The sequence below is a fragment of the Phacochoerus africanus genome, chromosome 15 (genome assembly GCF_016906955.1).
Source record: "Phacochoerus africanus isolate WHEZ1 chromosome 15, ROS_Pafr_v1, whole genome shotgun sequence".
In the NCBI taxonomy this organism is placed as follows: domain Eukaryota; kingdom Metazoa; phylum Chordata; class Mammalia; order Artiodactyla; family Suidae; genus Phacochoerus; species Phacochoerus africanus.
Window position 1 is genome coordinate 5,939,643 of NC_062558.1, and position 22,148 is coordinate 5,961,790.

Genomic DNA, 22,148 nt, shown 5'->3' on the forward strand with positions numbered 1-22,148 from the left:
TTGCTGAAGCTCCCTTTCGGACACTGCCAAGGTCTCGGGTCTAGAGAAGGCGAAAGCCAGGGGGAAGGGGAACAAGAGAAAGCAGAGTAGAAGGAAATGTGCTGGATGAGGACTGAAGAGGAACAGGGGACAAGAGGGGTTGGGGGCGTGGGGGTTGGGGGCGGGGGAGGAAGTCACTGCCCAGGGCAGCGAGCCCAGCTTCTCTGCAGCACTGAGTGCTACAGAGCCACTCCCCCTTTTCAGAAGCTTCCCCACCCCCAGGCCCCTCAGCACAGGTTCTCCTGGCTTCTTCTCCACCTCAGATGCTTCTAGCCCCCCCCCCCCCCCCGCCACTGGCATTTCGATGGCCCCATCCCAGATGGCCTTACCCCATTCAGTCCATCATACTAATTCACTCGGGACAAACTAATGGGACCTCTCAGACAAAATCATGTCCCAAATACTTGACCCTACAGCCAAGCGCCTACAGGAAGCTCCACCTCCGAGTTCCAGATGCATCTCAAACTCATCTGTTGCCACATGAACTTGGCACCACCCCTCCTTGGCAACCCTGCTCCCCTTGCATTTCTGGTCCTGAAAGTCCCATCCCTCTACACCTGAGTCTCCCAAGTCAGAACCCCGGGTCACCCTGGATTCGTCCCTAGCCACAAGCCTGCTTCAGCTGAGCCCACACTAGAAATCTCTGACTCCACCTCTCCTCGCCACCCCCCCCTCCACTGCTCTGGATCAGTGGGTACTCTCCTCTCCCACGAGCACCCACTACGTCCTCTAGCAGGCTCTCTGTTGGGTCACTTGGGAGAACCACAGACCTGCCTGCATCCCCGCTCCCCTCCACACCAGAACCAGAGAGCGAGCCTGCCCTAATAAGACCTGACCACAGCGCCACCTGCCAATACTCCTTCGGCAATCCGCTCTCCACCTCCACCCCCTGCAGAACCCTAAGTTCCCAAAGCCCGGTCTGCAGGCCTCTCTCCCCCCGTCTAGACAACCCCAGGTGTCCTCATGCTCTGGCCAAGGCTAAGCGGTCCAAGGTCCCGAACCCCACCTCTGCCTGGGCTGACTGGCAGGCCCTCCCCGCCTCTTCAGCTGTGCTACCCCCATGGGTCGGCCTCTGAGACACCTTCAGGGCCCTCCTTCCCCAGGCTATCTCTGGCCTTCCCACCCCTGCATTGTCCCCCCCTGCCAACTGTGGTCACTGTGACCCCCTGACAGTGCGCCTCCGTCAGACAGCAGGTTGCTTAGTGCTGGGCACTGCGACTTCCATCTCTAAGCCCCCGCCCCCAGTGCTGCTAGAAAGGGAGGATGGACAGATGGACCGAAGGAAGAAAGGAGGGAAGAAAAAGGGTGGAGCTCTGTGGGTAGGCATGGGCAGCAGGTGTGTCAGAGCAGAAAGACCCGGCAAACAAGCCCAGGCTAACCTCTCTCTCTAGCCTTCGGATTAGGAGTTTGATGAACCTCCCATTTCCAGGGGAAATGGATCCTTACAGGGAGAAATGACACATGCTGAGACCCTCACCCCAGGGCTGTCCTCAAGGAACCTGGCTCAGACTGTCAGGATACCAGCCCAGCAATGCGGCCTTGACTTGACATGGGCTGAAGAACCCCGGTGGCCTCGTGACAGCTTTGGTGTGACTCGTGGAGAGCACAAAACCCATGGTCTCCATGGCAACCTCCCTGCCAGGGAAGCTGCCCCACAGGGAAGGAGGGGAGGGCTGAGCAGAGCCACAGGGCCGCTGGGACAGGAGAAGGGGTGGGACTCCCCAGGAGGGAGGACGTGGCTGGACTCACGCAGGCACGGGTTCTCGGTGAAGTCCCTCAGAAACTTCTCACACTCCTCCTCCTGGTTTCCGCTCCCACGACAACTGCACCAGGGGGACACCACGAGGCCAGCGGGGCTGGAGTCCACGTAGTTGGGTGTTATATCGAACCCTGGGCAGGCAGAAAGAAACAGTAAGGGTTCCTGGCGGGCCCCCAGACCCCAGGCACATCAGAGAAGAGGCCTGGGACCCCCCCCACACACCTGCCCCCCAAACACACATCCCAGTTCACAATCTAAACCGCAGGGGTCAGCAGGGGGCAGGAGGCATGGCACAGAGGGCAGACCGGGATGGCAGAGGGGGCACCCAGGAGCCCCCCACCCCACTCCAGAAGATGGGCTCTCGCTTTCTCCTTCACCAACAAGCAGAGTGGTATTCTTAGCTGGGGAGACTAAGGCTTACTCCTGGGTTTGGATCCCAGTGGCAACGTTGCTGCGCAAGTTGCTCAGCTTCCCTAAGCCTCAGTTTCCTCATCTGTAAAATGGAGCAGCAGCAAGTCCAGCAAGCACTGCTGGAAGAATTAAATAAGACAGCCCGCATAAACTGCCTGGTGCAGCTTCTGGAAGGCCAGGCAAAGAATGGCACCCTTTCTCCTCATTTGGGAAGCCTCCTAAGGCCCCAGGGCCTCCTTCCCCCTCCCCCAGCCCCACCCCGTGATAACGCGCTGGCTCTCATCACAGCTCTATCCAAAACTGTGCAGAGCAGGGCAAGCTCAGGCTGTCCACCCACTGGCCCCCGAGCTGAGCCTCGGCCCCTAACTGCCTGGGGCAACCAGGAGCTACCAGAGCCCTGTGTGTGTTTGGGGGTGGGGGTGCCTTACCAATCATGCCAGCATAGGAGCCCAGACACGCCTGGTAATTGTCAGTGGGGCAGCTGGTGAGCGTCTGGTAGGAGGCACGACAGTTGGCATGGAAGTCCGCCAGCCGGGACCTGGGGTTGGGAGAAGACCCATGGGAGACAGCAGGTCAGTCTGGCTGCCCTCCGGCAGCCTCCCGGGGTGGGTGGGAGCCAGGAAGACAGGGAGGAGGTACTGGGGACCCCAGCTCTGGGGGGGGGGGGCTTCAGGCGAGACACTCCTTGAGGACAGGACTTTCTGGAGAGCCAGGCACCTGGTTTCGGCAAGGCCCTCTCTGAATGAGTCTCGTAGTGGGAGGAACACAGAGGGAAGCCGGGGTGGGTCTGCTGAGAACGCTGGGGACTCCAGCAGGAAGGCCAGGCTCGGCTTCCCGCTCAGCCCCGCTCCTGGGTGACCCTCCCCAAGTCCTTGGACGTCACTCCTCCCACCCACAGAACGGAGACCATAATCCCTGCTTAGCACCTCCTAGGTTTCCTCTGGGAGTCCACAGGGCCAGTTCCCAGGGAGGTCAAAAGAAAGAGTCCCCCCAAGCTGAGACCTCGCCTGGGCCTTCCTGACCCAGAGCAAAGCCTCCCCTTCTACCCCTCCACCAACTTTCCCATCCCGCAAGGTGGCAGCAGCCTTTTCTTCCCCTGGTGACGTAACCTGTCATCACCCGTTCCTCTCTGTCAGTGGCAGATGGAGCTGCTTCGAAACGCAGCTCTGTGCTACCCACTCAACCATGAGCCGCCCGAAGGCAGCCGCTGTCCGACCTGGGTCTGTCCCCAACTCCCGGCTCCCAGCCGTGGAGGGTCACAAGGTGGCCAAGGGCACCCTAGCTTAACCTATAGGGCAATTCTCATTCCTTTTTCCTCCAGCCCTAGTGCCCTGGCCCTGGGCTGCTACCATCAGCAGCTGGGGCCACCTCCCCACGGGCCGTGACTTCCCACAGGGATGAGTGCCCCTTGCACGTCATATCACATGTGCCTCACAGCAGCTGCAGGCAGCGAGCAGTAAGGTCTTGTTCACTGGTATTTTCCCGATGGTGGCACATAGTAGGACCCCAACAGCATGTGCTTGGTGACAACACTATGGTAGACACAGGAAGGACCAGGACCCAGGCCACCTGCCTCCCTGCCTGTACTCTTTCCACACCATGAGGTACCCACACAGCTGGCACAAAGGTGACCCCAAATTCGGCTCCCCTGCTTCTCCACTGGAACTGTGTCCATATAAGGAAAGAGCAGGTAGAGAGAGAGACAAGAAGTTGAGAGAGACGGCCAATAGCCTAAAAGGAACACCCTCGAGGCAGGCAGCTGTGTAGGAACCCCCATGGGACAAATCCTGGTTTGCCTGGAGGCTCCACGATCCGGGGGATGGGGTTTGGGAGAAGAAGGACGCTCTCCAGAGGAATCTGACCCCAGTGAGGCTTTGTGTGTCTCAGAGCCCTGCCGTCCACGCATGGCAGCCTGCAAGCAGGGTGACGGAAGATGAGCCCCAAGCTGAGTGGGGGTGGGGTCTCACTTCAGCTCCGCCCCTAACTCATGGGAGACCTTGGATGAGTCCTTGCTTCTTGGGGACTCATTTTCCTTATTTACTCAATGAATAGAAAATGCTCCCTTTTCTTATAAAGCGGTCTATAGCTGAAAAGGTATTTTCACAGCAGGAAAGGTGGAAACGCTCTGGAGATGGATGCGAGTGCACTTGATGCCACTGAGCTGTGCCCTTAAATATGGTGAAAATGGTCATTTTTAGGTTGTGTGTGTGTACCCAACCACAATAAAAAACCTGAGTTAAGGAGTTTCCTGGTGGCCTTGTGGTTAAGGATTTGGCATTGTCACTGCTGTGGCTCAGGTGCAATCCCTGGGCCAGAAACTTCCATCTTAAAAAAACATGGAATTCCCATTGTGGCTCAGCAGTAATGAACCCAACTAGGATGCGGATTCGATCCCTGGCCTTGCTCGGTGGGTTAACGATCTGGCGTTGCCATGAGCTGCAGAGTAGGTCACAGACATGGCTCGGATCTGGCAGTGCTGTGGCTTGTGGCTGGCAGCTGCAGCCCCAATGCAACCCGTAGCCTGGGAGCTTCCATATGCTGCAGGTGCAGCCCTAAAAAGCAAAGAAAGAAAGGAGGGAAGGAAGGGAGGAAGGAAGAAGACTTAGGAAAAGGTCCACCTTGGATCATGTAATCCTCACAAAAATGCTGTAAAATCTGCCAAGCAATTGTTATCACAAGCCCTCCACAGGGGAGGAAGCCGAGCCTCAGAGAAGCAGAATAACTTGCCCCGGATCCCAGAGCTGCTGAGCAGTGGGGCCAGAACTCCAACAATAAGGGCTGCCCCTTCCAGCAGGTGCCCCCATCCACATCCTGCTCCTCTGTCAAAGCATCTTGTCCTCCGCAGGAAAAGAGGAGGAAATCTGCAGTGCCACCACCTTCCTTCCTGCCCATAAAAATACCCTCTATCCCCTCACCACCCAGTCCCCAAAACAGGGAAAAGCAGCATTTCTGACCAAGCTGCCAACCCCTGCAGAGTAAGACTTGGTCCTGAATGACAAGACCAGCCTCTGCCCTGCCCTGTGAACCAGCAAATGAGAGAAGGTTGATGAGGGGTGGTCTCTGCCCACACCCTAGACCTGCAGAGACCTGTCAAGGGGCCGAGAGGGGATACAGACTTTAACAGGTAAAGGGGATTTGGAGACCAACAAATCAAAATCTCTAAGCAGCTACTGTGGGTTGAACTGTGTTGCCCAAATGCTAGGTTGCAGTCGCCATCTCTGGCCACCTGTGACTGTGACCTTACTCAGATGTAAGCTCTTTGCAGATGTAACCAAGATGAGCCATAGTGAGCTAGGGTGAGCCCTCACTCCAATGTCTGGCGTCTTTAGGAGAAGAAGCGAGAGACACAGACCTGCAGGGAGATCGCGTGTGAAGAGCAAGGCAGCCCCTGGAGTGACGCGCCTGCAAGCCCAGGAACACCAGGGACTGCCTGTAGCATGAGGAGCTAAGAGAAAGGGGTGAGACAGAGGTTGCCTTCAAGCCTCACAGGGAGCGCAGTCCTGCCAATACCTTGATATTGGACATGTGGACTCCAGAATAAAAAAAAATAAAAGAAAGAAAAAAAAATATCAGTTTCTATTTTATTTTTTATTTTATTTTTTTGTCTTTTTAGGGCTGCACCAGTGGCATATGAAAGTTCCCAGGCTAGGGGTCGAATCAGAGCTACAGCTGCCGGCCAACACCACAGCAACGCAGGATCCAAACCTCATCTGCGACCTATTACCACAGCTCACAGCAACGCTGGGTCCTTAACCCACTGAGCAGGGCCAGGGATTGAACCTGCAACCTCATGGTTCCTAGTCAGATTCGTTTCTGCTGTGCCACAACGGGAACTCCTCAGTTTCTATTTGAAACCACCCAGTGGGTGGCACTTTGTTACAGCAGCCACAGAAAACTGATCCAGCATCTTCGAACACTTCCTCGTCTGCTTTGGCCAAATGTATCCCTCCAGAAGGAGCCAGGGGGATGCGGTCTGGCCCCAGGAGTGAGGAGGACGGCAGGTGGGCAGCAAAAAGCCACACCTGAGCTCCTGCGGGGTGTGGGGCTGCACGATGACAAGCAGACCTGCCACCTACCATCTCCGGCCACCAAAGAGATGTTCCAACAGGGTCTCTCAGCCAAAATACGCAAGTCCATTCTAATTCCACTTGATCATACGCAGGGCCCAGCTGCCTCCTACTACCTCCTGATGCTCACTCTCAGTCTTTCCCGTGAAGCCCTTTCTGCCCCTCCAGCCACATGGATCTCGCCCACCTCTGTATTCCAGCTCCACACATAGTCTGGACCAGGCAATTTCATGCTTAATGGCATAAAGACTTACTGAGATTGCCCTGTTTGTCCTCTCCAACTGGAACACACATTCCCAGAGGGGTAGACGCTATGGATTTCTTAATCCACATCCTCCAAAGCCTTTGGGCAGAGAGAACGGGGTAGATACCCATTCATCTTTTCTCCAAATATGTATTGAGCTCCTGCCACGTGACTGACAGGCTAAGGATGGGAACAGCACACACAGCAATGCCAGGTCAGGAAGGGAATCCCAGCGGATGGGGCCAGGGCTCTCCAGAGGTCACAGCCGGTTCACTGTCCCAAGGGGGCGTGCTGCTGGCAGCGGGAGAGCTGAGAGCCCAACTGCATCCTCCTGACAGCTCTGCTCCCCACCCTGCACTGAGGACCTTGCCTCGGTGCCGCAAGGCTGGTTCTCCAGTCACTGACTTTGGGAACCTGGAGGACATTGCCGCCCTCACCATCCACAAGGCCTCTCCAAATGTCACTGGGCCCCAGGCTGGAGGCCGAGTGAAAGTGTGAAAATAAGGAGAGAATGATGCCTGCAGAGACAACAAGGCCATCCAGAAAGAGGGGCTGGGTAAAGGAACTAAGCCAGGACACGGAAGGTGAAAGAGTTCCCACAGGAGGTGCAGCGGGCCAACAGGACCCCTCAGTGAGGGGAGGGCAGACCCAGCTGCTGGGGGAGGAGGGAGGACCTGTCACGTGACTGCTTGCCTGCTGTGTGACTCCGGGCAGACTTGTGTCTCTGCGCTCATGGTCCCCCCCGTTATCAAACAGTATGGGCCATGTCCACCTATCTCCATCACAGGGTACGCGGAAGAGCTGGAGCACGGAGAGGAGGCACTGTCTTTATCTTTCCTCTCTACCCGGATGTCTCAGCCCCAGCACTGGGCCTGCTGCTGGTAAGTGCCAAAAGGGACTAGCTTTTCCTGTGGTGGATGTAAAAGAAAGATGCCTGCTCCCCCTGCCGATGAGGGTCTGGGCCCCCACACAGGGCAACGCGACCCTATCCGGGAGAGATGGCTCCCTCTCCCTCTCTGCCAGCCTCCAGAGTCACCCTGCTGGACCGAGGTCCACATTGGCCTCCTCATCCCCATGTCACTCTCCACACCAGCCTGAGGACCCAGGAGGGACCACACAGGCCCTTTTGCCAGATCTTGAGTGACCAACGGGGCAAGGCTACCTTGCTCCTCTGAGGCTGGGGCATACCTCCTTTGCAGCAGGCCCAACGGCTCTCTTAGGAGCTAAGGAAGCAGGGAACAGGATCAGAGAGGAAGCCAGGGAGCAGCTAGGCCTTCTGCGGCTCCATCTCCCATCTCTCCAGGCGGCCTTGGGCAGCCCGAGTGACAAATGGGGCCATTTAGGAGGATGCCACATCCAACATCCAAGTCTCCAGGAAGCCACTGACTGCTCAGCTTCCCCCCACCTCTCCAGACACACCCAAGTCCACGAAGGCCAGCTCCCTCCATGGGCATCAGAGACCAGCGGTCCACTTCCTCAAGCCCACGACACTCTGGACTCCAACGCTGAATGAGTCAGCCCCGGCCCAGGAGGTACAGCATCCAAGGCAAATGTTGTCCTTTTCATAACACACAGCAAGTCAGCTGGGGGGCTCAGAGCCTTTTCCAGGCCAGGTGCCACTGGTCCCCGCAGATGCCATGAGGTCATCTGTCTCTTGGCCTCCACTCCCACTGCCAGGAACAGACTTTTCCTGGACCAGCCCCCTCACTTCTCTGATTTTTGCCTTGAAAGGTCCCCACAGGAGAGATGGTGTGAATGAAAGCACGGGGAAAGAGAGACAGACAAAGCGAAAACAGGGAGCCAGCAAGAGAACCGATAACAAACAGAAGCCAAGTCCCTCTCAGTGAGATGGAGCAGAGACTGCCAAATTAGCAAGGGCAGCAGGTGGGTCTGTCTCAAACACACAAACCCTCTTTGGGCTGTTTCATCAGCAGCTGTGGTCTATTCAACCACAGGCAAGTGGCAGGAGAGGCAAAGAGAGACCCTTGACCCCCAGTTTGATTAAAGAGTTGCCAGATTAAATGCAGGATGTCTGGTTAACTTGCATTTCAGATCAACACTGAATTTTTTTAGTATATCCCATACAATATCTGGGATATACTTATATTAACTGATTTTTTTCATTATCTGGAATTCAAGTTCAGCCAGGTAGCCTGTATTTTCGTTAGATCTGGCAACCCTCTCTGATGGGCATATATACTCCTGAAAGGGGAAAATTAGAGGCAACGCTGGACATGCAAAGGTCAATCCACACAAGCAGAATCATCCAAACTCAGGGCTGGGTTGGGGAATGTGGGAATGAGAGGAGGTGGACTTCCTACAGCTCAGTGGTTCTCAAATTGCGGTCCACAGACCCACAGCATCAGCGTAAAACTGGAAATTTGTTAGAAAAGCAAAATTTTCAGATCCCATCCCAGACATAACAGATCTGTAACCCAGGAGCAGAGCCCAGCAATCTGTGCTTTAACCACCTCTCCAGGTGCTTCTGATGAAGGTAAAAGTTTGGGGTTACAGCAAATCTGCACAGGCTTCAGAGCTGCACTTGGGGACGCTTCAGATCCCACTCCCTGATCTCAGCTTACATATGCCCACGTTGTTGCTCAGCCAATGGAAGAAAGCAATGCTTCAGGGTGTAGCCCAAGAAGGCTCACAGTTACATGGCTAAGGAGCTGCGTGTTTATACACACACACACACACACACACACACACACACACACGCACACACACCCCGCTATCCCCATAAAGACACAGTAACACTCAGCTACACTCCTCTCACTTCTTTGCCTTGGCCTTAGCCAAGAGAAAGTACAGGTACCTATTATCACTTTTTATCCTCCCTCGGTCCAGACTGCAAACATCTTCCCCAGCACAAAGTCTTTCTCAAATCTGTCTGGCCTCGAATAACACCAGGGTAAATTGCTCCATAGAACTTCAAAGTGTTCCGCTGCTGGCCACTACTTGGCTTTAGGGTCTGAAGCTCTTGTCAGCTTTGCCAAGTTCCCATTTATCAGGTGATACCTGTTAGGTGGTTGCCATAGAAACCAATGGGTTTCTATTGGTTATAGAATTGGAGATGGAAGAAAGGGAAGCTAATATTTACCTAGGACCTACACTGTGTGCCGGTCATGGTTAGAGCATTTAACTTTCTGAACGATCCTGCGAAGTGGACATATTTCACAGTGAGGACACAGCAACTCCACACCCTACTGCCAGCCCAGCAGGGTCTTTTCTCCGGCTCTGCTGCTGTGACCCACCATGGCTAACAAGTCTTGGGGTTGGGGGGCAGCCTCCAGTGCTGCCACATGCTAATGAACAAGGCACTTGGATATTTCATGGAAGGGAAAAAGGGTTTCTAAGAAATGCAAATTACTCACGATGGGTTTCATAGACAATGTAGGGGATTGCAGAGGAAATGGCTTTAATAGACCCAAGTGCCTCTGGAATGGCTTTCTGAGGTCCCCACCAGCGGTGCAGGGCTTGGCTAGGTAGGCTCAATGTCACATGACACTGAGAAAGGGAGAATGCATTTCCCCCAGGTGTCTGCTTTCTGACACCTCCAGGGCTCACTGTGGACAGCCTGGGCCCCGGTCCTTTCCCCCTCCTCGGAGAGACTGCCACCACTTGTCTCATGAAATCAACAATCTACTTGGCTTCCTTCCCTCTTGTTATTAAGTGTACACGGATACTTAATCTTTCTGCCCAGAATAATAGTTCCCCTTAAGGGTGGGTTGGGGACTTCCTCCAGCCAGGTAGTTCTTATAGGCTGTCAATCATGGCACCTTATCCTCCCAGGCCACTGGAGCACACATGACCCAGGCTGGGCCAACCACACGACTCTTTTCCTGACCACACTGACTAGTCTAGGGATAAGGAAGTAACACAAGCCAGGCCAAGCAGAGCCCTGCCCTATGGTTTTCCTAATGGAGCAAAGAACATTCTTTTCTTTCTGGTTAGAAGACACCATGGAGGGGAGCCCAGATAAATGGGGACCATAGTTCTAGCCTCATGGTCACAATAAGGATAAATGTGTGGCTAATCTGCAGAGATAAGCAGAGACCAGAGACAAGCAGAGATCAAGGGAGACCTGTTTGTATTTGAGTCTTGGGATACATGGCTAACACATGTCTTTTAATTGTTCTGAAGGTAGTTGGGTCTCTGTTACTCAAAAAGGAAAACTTCTTGACTACGGCTTAGCTTCGCTCTCTGATTTTTTTCCGATCTTCTTTGTCTAAGTGCAAAGCAATCAGAAAAGATATGCACTGAAAGGGACGCACACCAAGAAACCAAACCCACAAAGGGTCTATCTAATCCGTGGGAAACAGGCAGGGTCACAGGAGCACTTGAGGGGGAGCAACAAGGAAAACGCATGATGGTACAATTCATGACAGAAGCCAGACCTGGCTTTGGATTCTTTGTCCAGCGAAACTAGAGACAAATGGCTCAGAGGGGAAAGCCACAGAAAGCCACATGGCTATTAAAAATGACACGGATATGTGTTAAATATTAGAGAAATGCAATCAAAACTACAATGAGGTACCACCTCACACCAGTCAGAATGTCCACCATTAATAAGTCTACAAAAAGGGAACCCTCCTGCACTGTTGGTGGGAATGTAAATTGGTACAACCACTACAGAAAACAGTGTGGAGATTCCTCAGAAAATTAAAAATAGAATTACCATATGATCCAGCAATCCCACTCCTGGGCATATATCCAGACAACACCTTCACTCAAAAAGATACTTGCACCCCTATGTTCACTGCACCACTCTTCACAACAGCCAAGACATGGAAACAACCTAAACATCCATCCATAGATGAACAGATTAAGAAGATGTGATACATACATACAATGGACTGTAACTCGGCCATAAAAAAAGAACAAAATAATGCCATTTGCAGCAACACAGAAGGACCTAGAGATGGTCATACTAAGTGAAGCAAGTCTGACAGAGAAAGACAAATACCATACAATATCACTTAGGTGTGGAATCTAAAATAGGGCACAAACGGGAATCCCCATTGTGGCTAAGCAATAACCACAGACTAGTATTCACGACGACGTGGGTTCAATCCCTGGCCGCACTCAGTGGGTTAAGGATATGGCATTGCTGTGGCTATGGTGTAGGCCAGCAGCCACAGCTCTGACTCAGCACCTAGCCTGGGAACCTCCATGTGCTGTGGATGTTGCCCTAAAAAATAAATAAATAAATAAATAAAAATAAATAAAATGCGGCATAAATGAACCTATCTACAAAACAGAAACAGACTCACAGACATAGAGAACAGACTCGTGGCTGCTAAGGGAGGGGGGAAGGAGTGGGACAGACGGGGAGTTTGGGGTCAGTAGCTGCACACTATTACATTTAGAATGGATAAACCACAAGGTCCCACTGCACAGCACAGGGAACTATATCCAGTCTCCTGGGATTTTCCATGATGGAAAATAATATAAAAAAGAATATATATATATATGACTGAGTCTTTTTGCTGTACAGCAGAAATTGGCACAACATTGTAAATCAACTATACTTGAATAACTTAAAAAATGGTAAGCATGAAGATTGTGCCCATATATGAAAATCCAAACACAAAATCAAATTAAGGGATAAAAAGCAGGAGACAACAGAGTTTACCCACCCCGGTTACAAACAGGGGGACATGCTCAATGTGTGAATTGACAGGATCCAGGGGTAAATTTCAAAAGATGCTAACAGAATACACTGTTCATTATATTCTTCTAATAAAGGTCTTTCAGGTGGTGATAATTTCTCTGCATGAAATTGAATGAGGCCTCAGGAATCCTGAGTTTATGATTTTTCGAAGCCTTTGGTTAGAGAAAATGGCATTGGTTCCAGAAGCCTCAGTCAATGCAACTGACCGACCCTCGATCCCCAAAGAAAGAGGCAGAGAGAGCAGAGCTGCCATCTGAGAGCACTGGGCCCTCACTCCAGGGCAGCTTGCGGGCTGAAAACAGCCTGATGCTAGGCTGGGAAAGGAGGACTGGACCGAGACCTCAGGGCAGGCTGCTGCAAGGAGAAACGTTAGCTCTCCTCCCCCAGGAGGCCCTGAATTCTTTAAGAACCTGGCCCCTCCACCCCAGCCCCTTCGCAGAAGCAGGCCCCCGCCGGGAGGTCTAATTGCTGACATCCCGTCACGCTGGCTGGGTCTGAACCTGGGCTCAGCTCCTCACTCGCTGTGTGGTCATTAAACCTCCCTGGGCCTCCACTTCCTCATGTGCAAAGTACTTAGCTCCTCAAAGGATGGGGAGGAGGACTGAATGTGCAGAATGTATGATGGAGCCCGGCACCCCTAGCTGCCCTGTTTCTGAGATTGGGGGACTCCGCTAACCACCGCCGAGCCAGGGACGCTGTGCAGAAGGCAAGAACTCTCTCCCTTCAGGCCAAAGGAATATAGTATCTCTGATCTCTGAACAAGCGCCTTCTGCATTTACAGTTACCCAGAGCACTTGCACTGACATCGGCACGCGTCACTCTGACAACAATTCTCCGAAGTTAGCGTGATTACCCCTGTTTTACAGATAAGGAGATAGAGCCCTAGAGAGGTTAATTAACTCAATATCGCAGCATCAAGGCAGAGAGCATCAAATCTTAGCTCCCAAGCCGGTAGGTCTTCCCCTCCACTCCCTGCCCCCCTCCCCCCACCACTTTCTCCAGCCCCCTCTTTTCTCAACCCACTGCTCCCTCCCCCTCGGCCAGCATTTTGGAGCCACAGAAGGAGGGAGGCTTATTTCTCTTCGGGTATCATCCAAGGGGAATCAGAGAAGTGCTGCTTCTCCTCCCTGGTCCCCCTTTTCCATCCAGGCTGGGGCTCCCCGCATCCCCTCTCCCCACGCCCCAGGTGAACATGAGGGTGTCCATAGGAAATGACCTAGAGGGAGCTGTGGTTGGAGCCATTGGATGCCAGGTGACCGGAAGCAATCAATTAGACCCAGGCCACCATCAAAAGACTGACACACCAACTGCAGTGGTCAACAGAAGGCTGCTCCAGGAGAGGAATGGGAGGGAGTGGATGGGGCAGAAGTCAACTCAAGCCCCATGGCTCTCCCAGTCAGAGCCCAGAGACGGGAGCCAAGGCGCTGTCCTTCTTCTAGAGACCCCTACTGGATATACTCTGAGTCCTCTGAAAATCCCGTTACCCTCCTCTCCATTTCCCCCCCAATTCCCTTCACCTATGTTCCAAACCTATTATTACCTGGTAAGAGGAGAAAAGAATTAAACGTATGCATCATTTGATTTTAATTGAAGGACTGTTCTATTTCATTGAACTGCTAAGTAAGCTGAACAAGAGATTGTGTTTACATAAGCAAACCCCAAGTCACTATAGACTTGCTGTCACATTAAGTCAATACTTATGAAGGCTCTCTATTTAATTATTCAGTGAGGATTGACTTATTATTGTGTTAAGAGTGTGGTTAGCCTTGAGCTAGGTAGCCAGCCAGCTGAAAGATTTCTTTCAACTTTCTCTGAATGCTGATAGGGTTCTTGCTGGTGGTAAGGGTTGCGTTTCATTCCTCTCTTCCTCCCCACTGTCATCCTCCCTCTGGTTCCAGAGCCAAAAGCTCCAGGTCCACCTCCCTGAAGTCCCTAAGGTCAGGGGCAGCCAGTGACCTTGTGGTGGCCAGGGAGCAGGCCAGGTTCCAGTTACCAGTGGGTGGCCTCTCACATCATCTGCCCAACCCCAGTGACTAGTCCTGAGACTCTGACACTTGAAGTCTCATTAGCTAAGTTTGAGCATGTTCATCCTCTGTTCTTCCCATTCCAGAAGCCGAAGACCCAGATCCCTCCCCACCTTTGCACCCAGCATTTCCCCTCCCCTCAACCTGCAAAGAATGTGTTTCTCAGCCTTCATAATCCATCCAAACCCTAAGATTCCATGGCATGTTGTTACAGAGATTCAGGTAGGTTCTGACATCAAATCAAATGTCCTGAAACATAATATTCCTTGGAAAATCCAGAGGTGGATGCTTAGCTTAGGCTACAGACCAGTGAGAGGGGCAGAGCGGGAAAGCAAAATCCCAGGCCCAGAACAGCTTGGGTTCAAGCCCCAGCTCTGCAAATCACGATGAGTACAAGCTTGGGCAAGGTATCCCACTGAGACCATCCACATCCAGAAAAAAAAAGTCTAGTCATTTCTGCAGAGTCACTGAGATTCTTGTGAGCACAGCAGGCCAGTCAGCTTTTTGAAAGACTTCCCTGACTCTGATGACTATGCCCCACTAATGCCCCCGAGGGAGAACTCCCTGGGCTTCAAAAGCCCATCACTTGCTCCCCTGACCCTCACCCTTAATTGGGATCGTGAGGACCTCTCCATCTCGTCTCCCCTCACCTTCCTCCTTTCTCATGCCCCAAATCCTTGAAGCAGTACCAAATGGCACATGGTCCCCAACGGCGATGCTGCATAGATCCATATCCCGTGGTGCTTCTCCTGCCCAGGAGGCCTTCGCCCAAACACGTGCCCCTTAAATCCTCTTCCAGTTCACCCTTCCAAACCCAGGTCAGGAGGTGCCAGCTCTTCCAGAAAACTTTCTGTGAATGCCTTTCTGAGCATGTTTCACAAATTCCCATTATAACCATAATTTATATCTTATGTATCTGTTTCTCCCATTAAACTATGAGTTCTTTCAGAGCAGAAACCACTTTATTCATGTTCGAATCCTCAGTGCCCAGAATAGCTCCTGACATTGAATAGCCATTGCAGAGAAGGGGGAAGGGAGGGAGGAAAGGATGGATGGATGGATGGATGGATGGATGGATGGATGGATGGATGGATGGATGAGTGGATGGATGGATGAGTGGATGAATGGATGAATGAATGGGGACCATGTCTGGAGGCACAGAAAACTTTCCTCTAAGCAGGAAAAGAGCTAAGAACTCTCCAAACATCTCCCTTTGAAAAATAAACTTCCAAGCAGATTTCTAACTGGCAGTGCAAAATGCATCAGCATTGCATTAACTTGGGCACCAAGATAGGTCACCCCCCAAAATGCCCTCGGGTGGGTCTGTCTCCCTCTCCTCCTCAGATGCTGCCTATGGTTGTTAGGAACTTGGAAAAGTATCTGTACTGGCTCTGGTAATAGCCATTTGCTAAAGGAGGCCCCTGTGGCCTGCAAGAATTAACACACATCCTTAAGCAGCACTCTTAACACGAACAAGTGCCTTGGGGACCCACAGAGGAAAATCCAATGGGTCCCAGTGGAGAAAGGCTGGGTAAAGTGTCCATTCTCAAACAAGCACAAGGGCAAGGGGAATCCGTGTTGGGGTGGAATATTTGGGTCAAGACACCCGCTGCTTACAAGCTGTAAGCCCTAGAAACCTCCTTGTACCTCATTGTGCCTAAACGGCTCTGACATCAACATGGAAGAGTATTGGAATGAAGCCACATAGGCAAAAGTCTACAGTGAAATCAGATATGCAAAAGTACCTCTGAAAAATAGAACTCACTCTGTAGGTGATTTTTCTCTCTAGGAAGGATAAAAGAGAAGAAGTGCAGGGGGCCAGAGCAGGCTCAGGAGCCTGGTGACAGAGAGGGTGAGAAGTCTGAACACCACAGCCCAGCCCCAGCAGGATGCAGGAAAGACCAGGGTGTCTGGGTCTGCTCTCAGAGAGGACTGGGCAAACCCAGACTCACCTGGGGGCCACAGAGACCACAGGGGAGCCTTGGGCCCTCAGCCCCGACCCCCAGAGGACTCTTTCCAGGCGCTCCAGAGCCAACTGCATAGACAAATATTTTTCCTATCAGGCAAATATCTGGGCAGCTATGCCACCACTAGGAGTCTTTCTCATTATATAGACTAACGAGAACGCTGCGCTTCCCGGGAGCAATTTATCAAGGCAACATCCATTATAAATGACATTTTTCCTGAACTAACAAAGGATGTGAGGCTGGGGAAACTGGTTAAAAGGAAATGTTTAGCTGATTCCAGAAACCATTCAGAAATTAATGACCCACCCCCTTGCTGGCCAGTGCCCCCCCCCCAACTCCTACCCGCCCACCTCTGTGCTCCATCTCACACCCGCCCCTCCCCCAGCCACCCCCCTCCTACCACCACCACCACCGGGCCAGCAGGCAAGGGGAGTGAGGCTGGCTCCCAGGAAACTGCCTTAGGAGGAGAGGCAAGTCTTAAGCGGCAGCATCATTGAAGCATATAAGACCAGATTATGTGTGGTCCCAACTTGCTGATGCAAGATGAAAAATACAGCAAACTACAGCTGCTGAACTCAGCTTTTTTTTCCCTTTTCCTTCTTTCTCCTTCGCTGAGGTTAGTGTTTTACAAAAAAAGGCTTTAAAAAGATAAAATCTCTAAGCTGAGGGGTTCCAACCTGTCAGCTTAAGGTCAAGCACACAGTACGCATCATCCAGAGAGAAGACACGGGCCGTTTGTCTCACCTGCAAGCGGGACACTCGCCCCACACACGTCCCCCCCCCACACCTATGTGAAAGCCCTGCCGAGAGACAGACGCAGTGCACCCAAGGCCACCCCCCTCCCTCCACTCCAGGCAGAATGTCCTCATTCCTCCAACACAAGCCCCTCGCCTAAGCTTTGAATCTAGAGCAGGTCTTCCCTGCTTCTGCCCTCCAATTTCCACAACAGGTGACAAGCCCGGGTTGACATCAGAGGCCTGGAGTCAAGCCCCTCCCTGTGGGCGGGGCCTGCACCAATGCTGGTTACAGAAAGCTGGAGTCCTACAGTGGGTCAGCCTCTAGCAGCACCTCCCACGAGGAGTGGGCTGGATGGAAATCCGAAGGGACATGGAAACCCACTCAGGAAGAGCAGGTGGTCACGGGTCCCACCGGATCAATCACCAGCCCTCTGAAAACCTCTCAGAAACCTGGTCCTTCTAAGATTTGAACTGGGACCTCTGGCTTCATCCGAGGAAAAGATAAAGTGTGAAGGGAGACCATTCCATGTGGCAGAAAAAAGGGTGATTTCCATGTGAAGATATAACACCCGGTAAGGGGGCAGAAGACCCTTAGTCAGCTCAGCAAGTGTTCGAATGCATCTACCTCAGAATATGCAGACTCTGGGGCTGGGAAAGTCCTGCACTGCTTCCACTGAATCTCTTATACTCACCCTGCAGGGCTCTGCCAAGGCCAAGGTTCAAAGGACAGGGCACAGGACGCTGGAGTACAAGGTCCAAAGTGAGGAAAAGCCTGAGAGTGGAACTTGAGACACAGGTAGGGGCAGACCCAGGCAGAGAGGGAGGCCATCGCAGCCAAGAGGGCAACAGAGCAGGAAAGACCCAGCAACAGCAAGTATGAATGAGCAGGTTCTTGAGGCAGAATCTTGACCAACGTCCCCAAGACTGGATGCAAAGAACAGAAGCCTTTCCAGGGCACCTGGGAAGCCTTGGGCAAAAGGAAGTCCCTGAGCATCTGCTGTAGACTCAGTGTTTATGTCCCCCCCAAAGGTATACAGTGAAATGTAATCCCTGATATATTGGTTTTAGAGGTGGGGCCTTTAGGAAGTGATTGGGTCACGAGGGTGGAGCCCTCATGAAGAGGATTAGTGGCCTTATGAAAGAGACCCAGACAGCTCCCTTGCCCCTTCCACCAGCTGAGAATACACACCTAGAAGACAGCCATCTATGAACTAGGAAGTAGGCCTCGCCCAACACAAGATAAGCCAGTGCCTTGATCTTGAACTTCCTTGCCTCTAGAACTGTGAGAAATAAACTTTTGCTGTTTATAAGCCCCCAGCATATGGTATTTCTGTTATAGCAGCTCAAACGGGTGAAGACAGGGTCCGCCACCAAGCTCTCAATTTAGTGAGTACAAGGGGCAGGGTTCCCCAGACCCACCTGGAAAGCTTTAAGCCCTCAGGGGAATTCTGAACTCAAAGCGGTCCCCACCATTGCTCACTGTGCCTCTTGTCAACAGGCTACAAACTGGGTGGGCTACAACATCATCGGGCATCCAGCACTTCCTGTAAAACAAACTCCAGTTCCTTATTCCTGCTCCCAGAGTGGGCATCTGGGGTCGGAGGTAGGAGGCAGCATCTCAGTGTGTCAGCCAAGGGGATCCCCACAGCAGCTGGCAGACGGCAGGCTGACTTGATAGACAAAGTGCAACTACCTGGAGTCACACAGGGGAGAAGAGATGGAGGCTGATGGGCACAGCGGGGGGAAAGCTGCAAACGATGGCCCAGTCCCACCAGGAAACAACAGGGGCCATGCGTGGCCGGGGTTTGCTCAAAGAGAGCCACCAGACGACACCCCAAGAGGCACAGAGCCCGAAGGCATCAATCAGGCTGAGGGTGTTGGAGCCCAGGCCCCAGGGAGCAGTCCCCCAGCTTCCTGCACAGGAAGGTAATATGTCCCAGCAGGACAGCATGACAGCATCCCCCTCATAGGTGGTCTTCCACGGGGACCTGGCATTTCATGGTGTCTTTTCTTGCTATCCCTTGGCCTACTGGACTTGTACTGACAACCTGAATTTCATCTGGATCTTACTGGTAGTGGAGATATTGGTGTTCAAAGGAAAGAGTAAAATCTACTATTGCACTGGAATTCCAACGACGATAATGAATCTTTGGCAATAAGGAAGGTAGACCAGTTGTACAGCTGATTGAATACCCAGCTGCACTCCTCTGTAGCAGTAGGTCTGCAAAGATAGGTGGATAGACAGGCTGTTAGAAGCCTTAAGCAGAGCCCTCCCAAACCAGGAGGTAAACTGGGAGTGGCAATTAGAGATCAGGTGGCTGGTGACCTGCAGGCAAAGGATCTGTAATGGGTGAAGGCTGCCATTGTAATGACGGCGTCCAGGACCCCAAGACAATGTTCTGTTCTGTCAACTGAACAGAAACAAAATAAAAAATAATTACACTCCAGAGGACATTCAGAAGTCAGCAGAGGGTACCCCCCCACCCACCTCCAAGGCTCAAATACAGGTAGCACACATAATGACACCACACAAGTGTGGTGCAAGTCCCAGTGTCTTGACTAGGCGACAGTGGCCTGCTGCAATGGAGTGGTGGCCCAGAAAAAACCTCTGGACACCCGCCTTCCAGGCCGGGACTTGCTCCCCGTCACCCTCACACGGCAGACCTTCTCGAAACCCGTCCCTTTTGACCCTACCCCACCTCCTCCCGATCTGAAAGGGAGGAAAAGGAGGCAACACCCACAAGAGAGAACAAGATGCCACTAAGCTTCCACCTTCAGAGCTGAGCCAGTGATTAATACCAGTTCATTCATTCTTTGTAAAAACAGAAACAAACTCACAGATTTCAAAAGCAAGCTTATGGTCACCATAGGGGAAACCGTGGAGTGGGAGGGAGGAATCGGGAGGAGGGGAATAACATACACACACTACTGAATAAAATAGATGATTAGGAGTTCCCGTCACGGCACAGTGGAAACGAATCTGACTAGGAGCCATGAGGTTGTGGGTTCGATCCCTGACCTTGCTCAGTGGATTAAGGATCTGGTGTGGCTGTGGCTGTGGCGTAGTAGCAGCGATAGCTCCAAGTAGACCCCTGGCCTGGGAACCTCCATATGCCACGAGTGTGGCCCTAAAAAGCAAACAAACAAACAAACAAACAAAAAAACTAAAACAGATGATTAACAAGAACCTACTCTCAGCACAGGAAAATCTACTCAATCGTTTGTAATAACCTTTACAGGGAAAAAGGATAGATATGTTTACATGTATGACTGATTCACTTTGCTGTACACCTGAAACTAAAACAACACAGTGAATCAACTATACGCCAATAAAAATTTTTTTTTTAAATACCATATAGTTCATCCCCAAAGGAGGTGTCTTGAGTTTCTCCCAAAACAGAGACCTCAGAGCCAGGTTGTTCCAATCCAGCACCTGACAAAGAACAAGACCTGCAGCCCTGCTCCCACCACAAGGAAACGGGCAGCTGCCGCCAGCAACAACATGCTCAGGAGGCTGAGAGGCTCCAAGGCAGGCGGCCAGGTGGAAACCTTCACGGAATCCCGATGCCCAGCCCGGGGAGAGCCACAAGGATGCTGAGCCAGCCCAGACACTCAGGATCTGCAGTCTGCACCACGGAAACCAGTTTTTTTTTGTTTGTTTGTTTGTTTGTTCTTGTATTTTTGCTTTTTAGGGCCTCACCCATGGCACATGGAGGTTCCCAGGCTAGGGGTCCAATCCAAGCTGTAGCTGCCGGCCTACACCACAGCCATAGCAACGTGGGATCCGAGCCACCTCTGTGACCTACACCACAGCTCACGGCAACACCCAGATTCTTAATCCACTAAGTGAGGCCAGGGATTGACCCAGAATCCTCATGGATCCTAGTCGGGTTTGTTAACCGCTGAGCCACAAAGGGAACTCCAGAAACATGTATTTTTATGCTGTTTATGTTTTCTGTAATTATTTCCACTTCAGTCCTGCCTTTGCACTTACTGAGACCTACTCAACTAATAGTAAATAACAGCTAACAATTTTAAGTGTTTGCTGTGTGTCCGATAAGCACCTTTAAAAGCATTAATGTGTTTAATCCTCACAAACTCCCCCACCAGACAGAGAAAGAAACCAAGGCTTAGAGAAAGGACTATGGCCCAGCTGGGAAGAGTTAGGGCTGGAACTTGAACCCTTGCCTGTCTGGGGTGCAAGCCAAGGCCGCCAGTCCTCTCAAAGGGGTGAACGGGCTTGGACCACAGCCCCAAGGTGGGATGGACCTCACCCTCTGGGGTTGGGTATGATGGTGGCAGCAGAATCCAAGAGAGAGGCCCTGAGGCGAGGCCGCTGCCGCAAGGGCAGAGCCAGTGCTGCCTGACCTTGAACATGCTCTGCCTCTCTCCCCCGGAGAGTCACTGTGCTTTGCTACCATGAGGAAGGCTGGCTCCTTCCAGGCCTATCACGCACCTGCTTTTCTTGGTCTCTGCCCTCAAAACTGTGGTCTCTCCCCAGCTCCTCTCTCTGCCTCGAAAACCACAGTAACCCCTCACTCACCTTAGTGCAGACCCCAGCCCATCCTTTCCCAGCCCCCTAGCCCTGGTACCCAGCTCTGATTTGACCCCTAGCCTGGGAACCTCCATATGCCGTGGCGGCAGCCCTAAAAAAAAGATAAAAAAAATAAGAAGCAGCATCTACAGCCCATGGACCCTGGGGGGTGGGAAGGGGTGTGCTGATAAAATCCACAGCACACACAGACCTGCTCACATCCCTGTCCCAAAAGGATACACACTTTCATTGACTCATGCGCCCTCCTCTGAACACCCATTCATCCGCCAAAGAACACGTACGCTGCATCTCCCTTCCTCCTACCGCCACCCACAAAGGGCTTCCCCTGGGCGGGGCCACCAGGGACCCACTCTTTCTGCCAGCCCTTCCAGCCACCGAACTAGGAGGACCCTGCTCAGCCTGGCCCCTCTGTTTCTGGACCTGGGAAGCCCAAATGCCACACAGAATGGCCCAAAGGCCCACATACCAGCCCTCAGACCCGGAAAACCTAGAATGAGAGATGCAGCGCCCAGGATGCTCTGGAGGCGAGGCCCAGGAGACTCCAAGGAGGGGATGGGCTGTGAGCCAGAACCTGTGTCCCCTCTTGGCAGAAAGAGGAGGGACTGTAAAGTGTTTCTCTGGTTCTCAGTGTTTTGGGTCAAAAAGGACCTTAGAGGCCAGTGAGCCCAAGC

General features: G+C 52.4%; 1 protein-coding gene across 1 annotated transcript in view; it reads right to left on the reverse strand.

The window, feature by feature from the left end:
- GFRA2 (GDNF family receptor alpha 2) overlaps positions 1-22,148 on the reverse strand; it is an 89,586-nt gene that overhangs the window by 11,740 nt on the left and 55,698 nt on the right. The window contains exons 5-6 of the mRNA XM_047761765.1: positions 2,638-2,747; positions 1,789-1,929 (exon numbers count right to left, since the gene is read on the reverse strand). Coding sequence (XP_047617721.1) covers positions 1,789-1,929; positions 2,638-2,747 — 251 coding nt within the window. The remainder of the gene's footprint in view (positions 1-1,788; positions 1,930-2,637; positions 2,748-22,148) is intronic.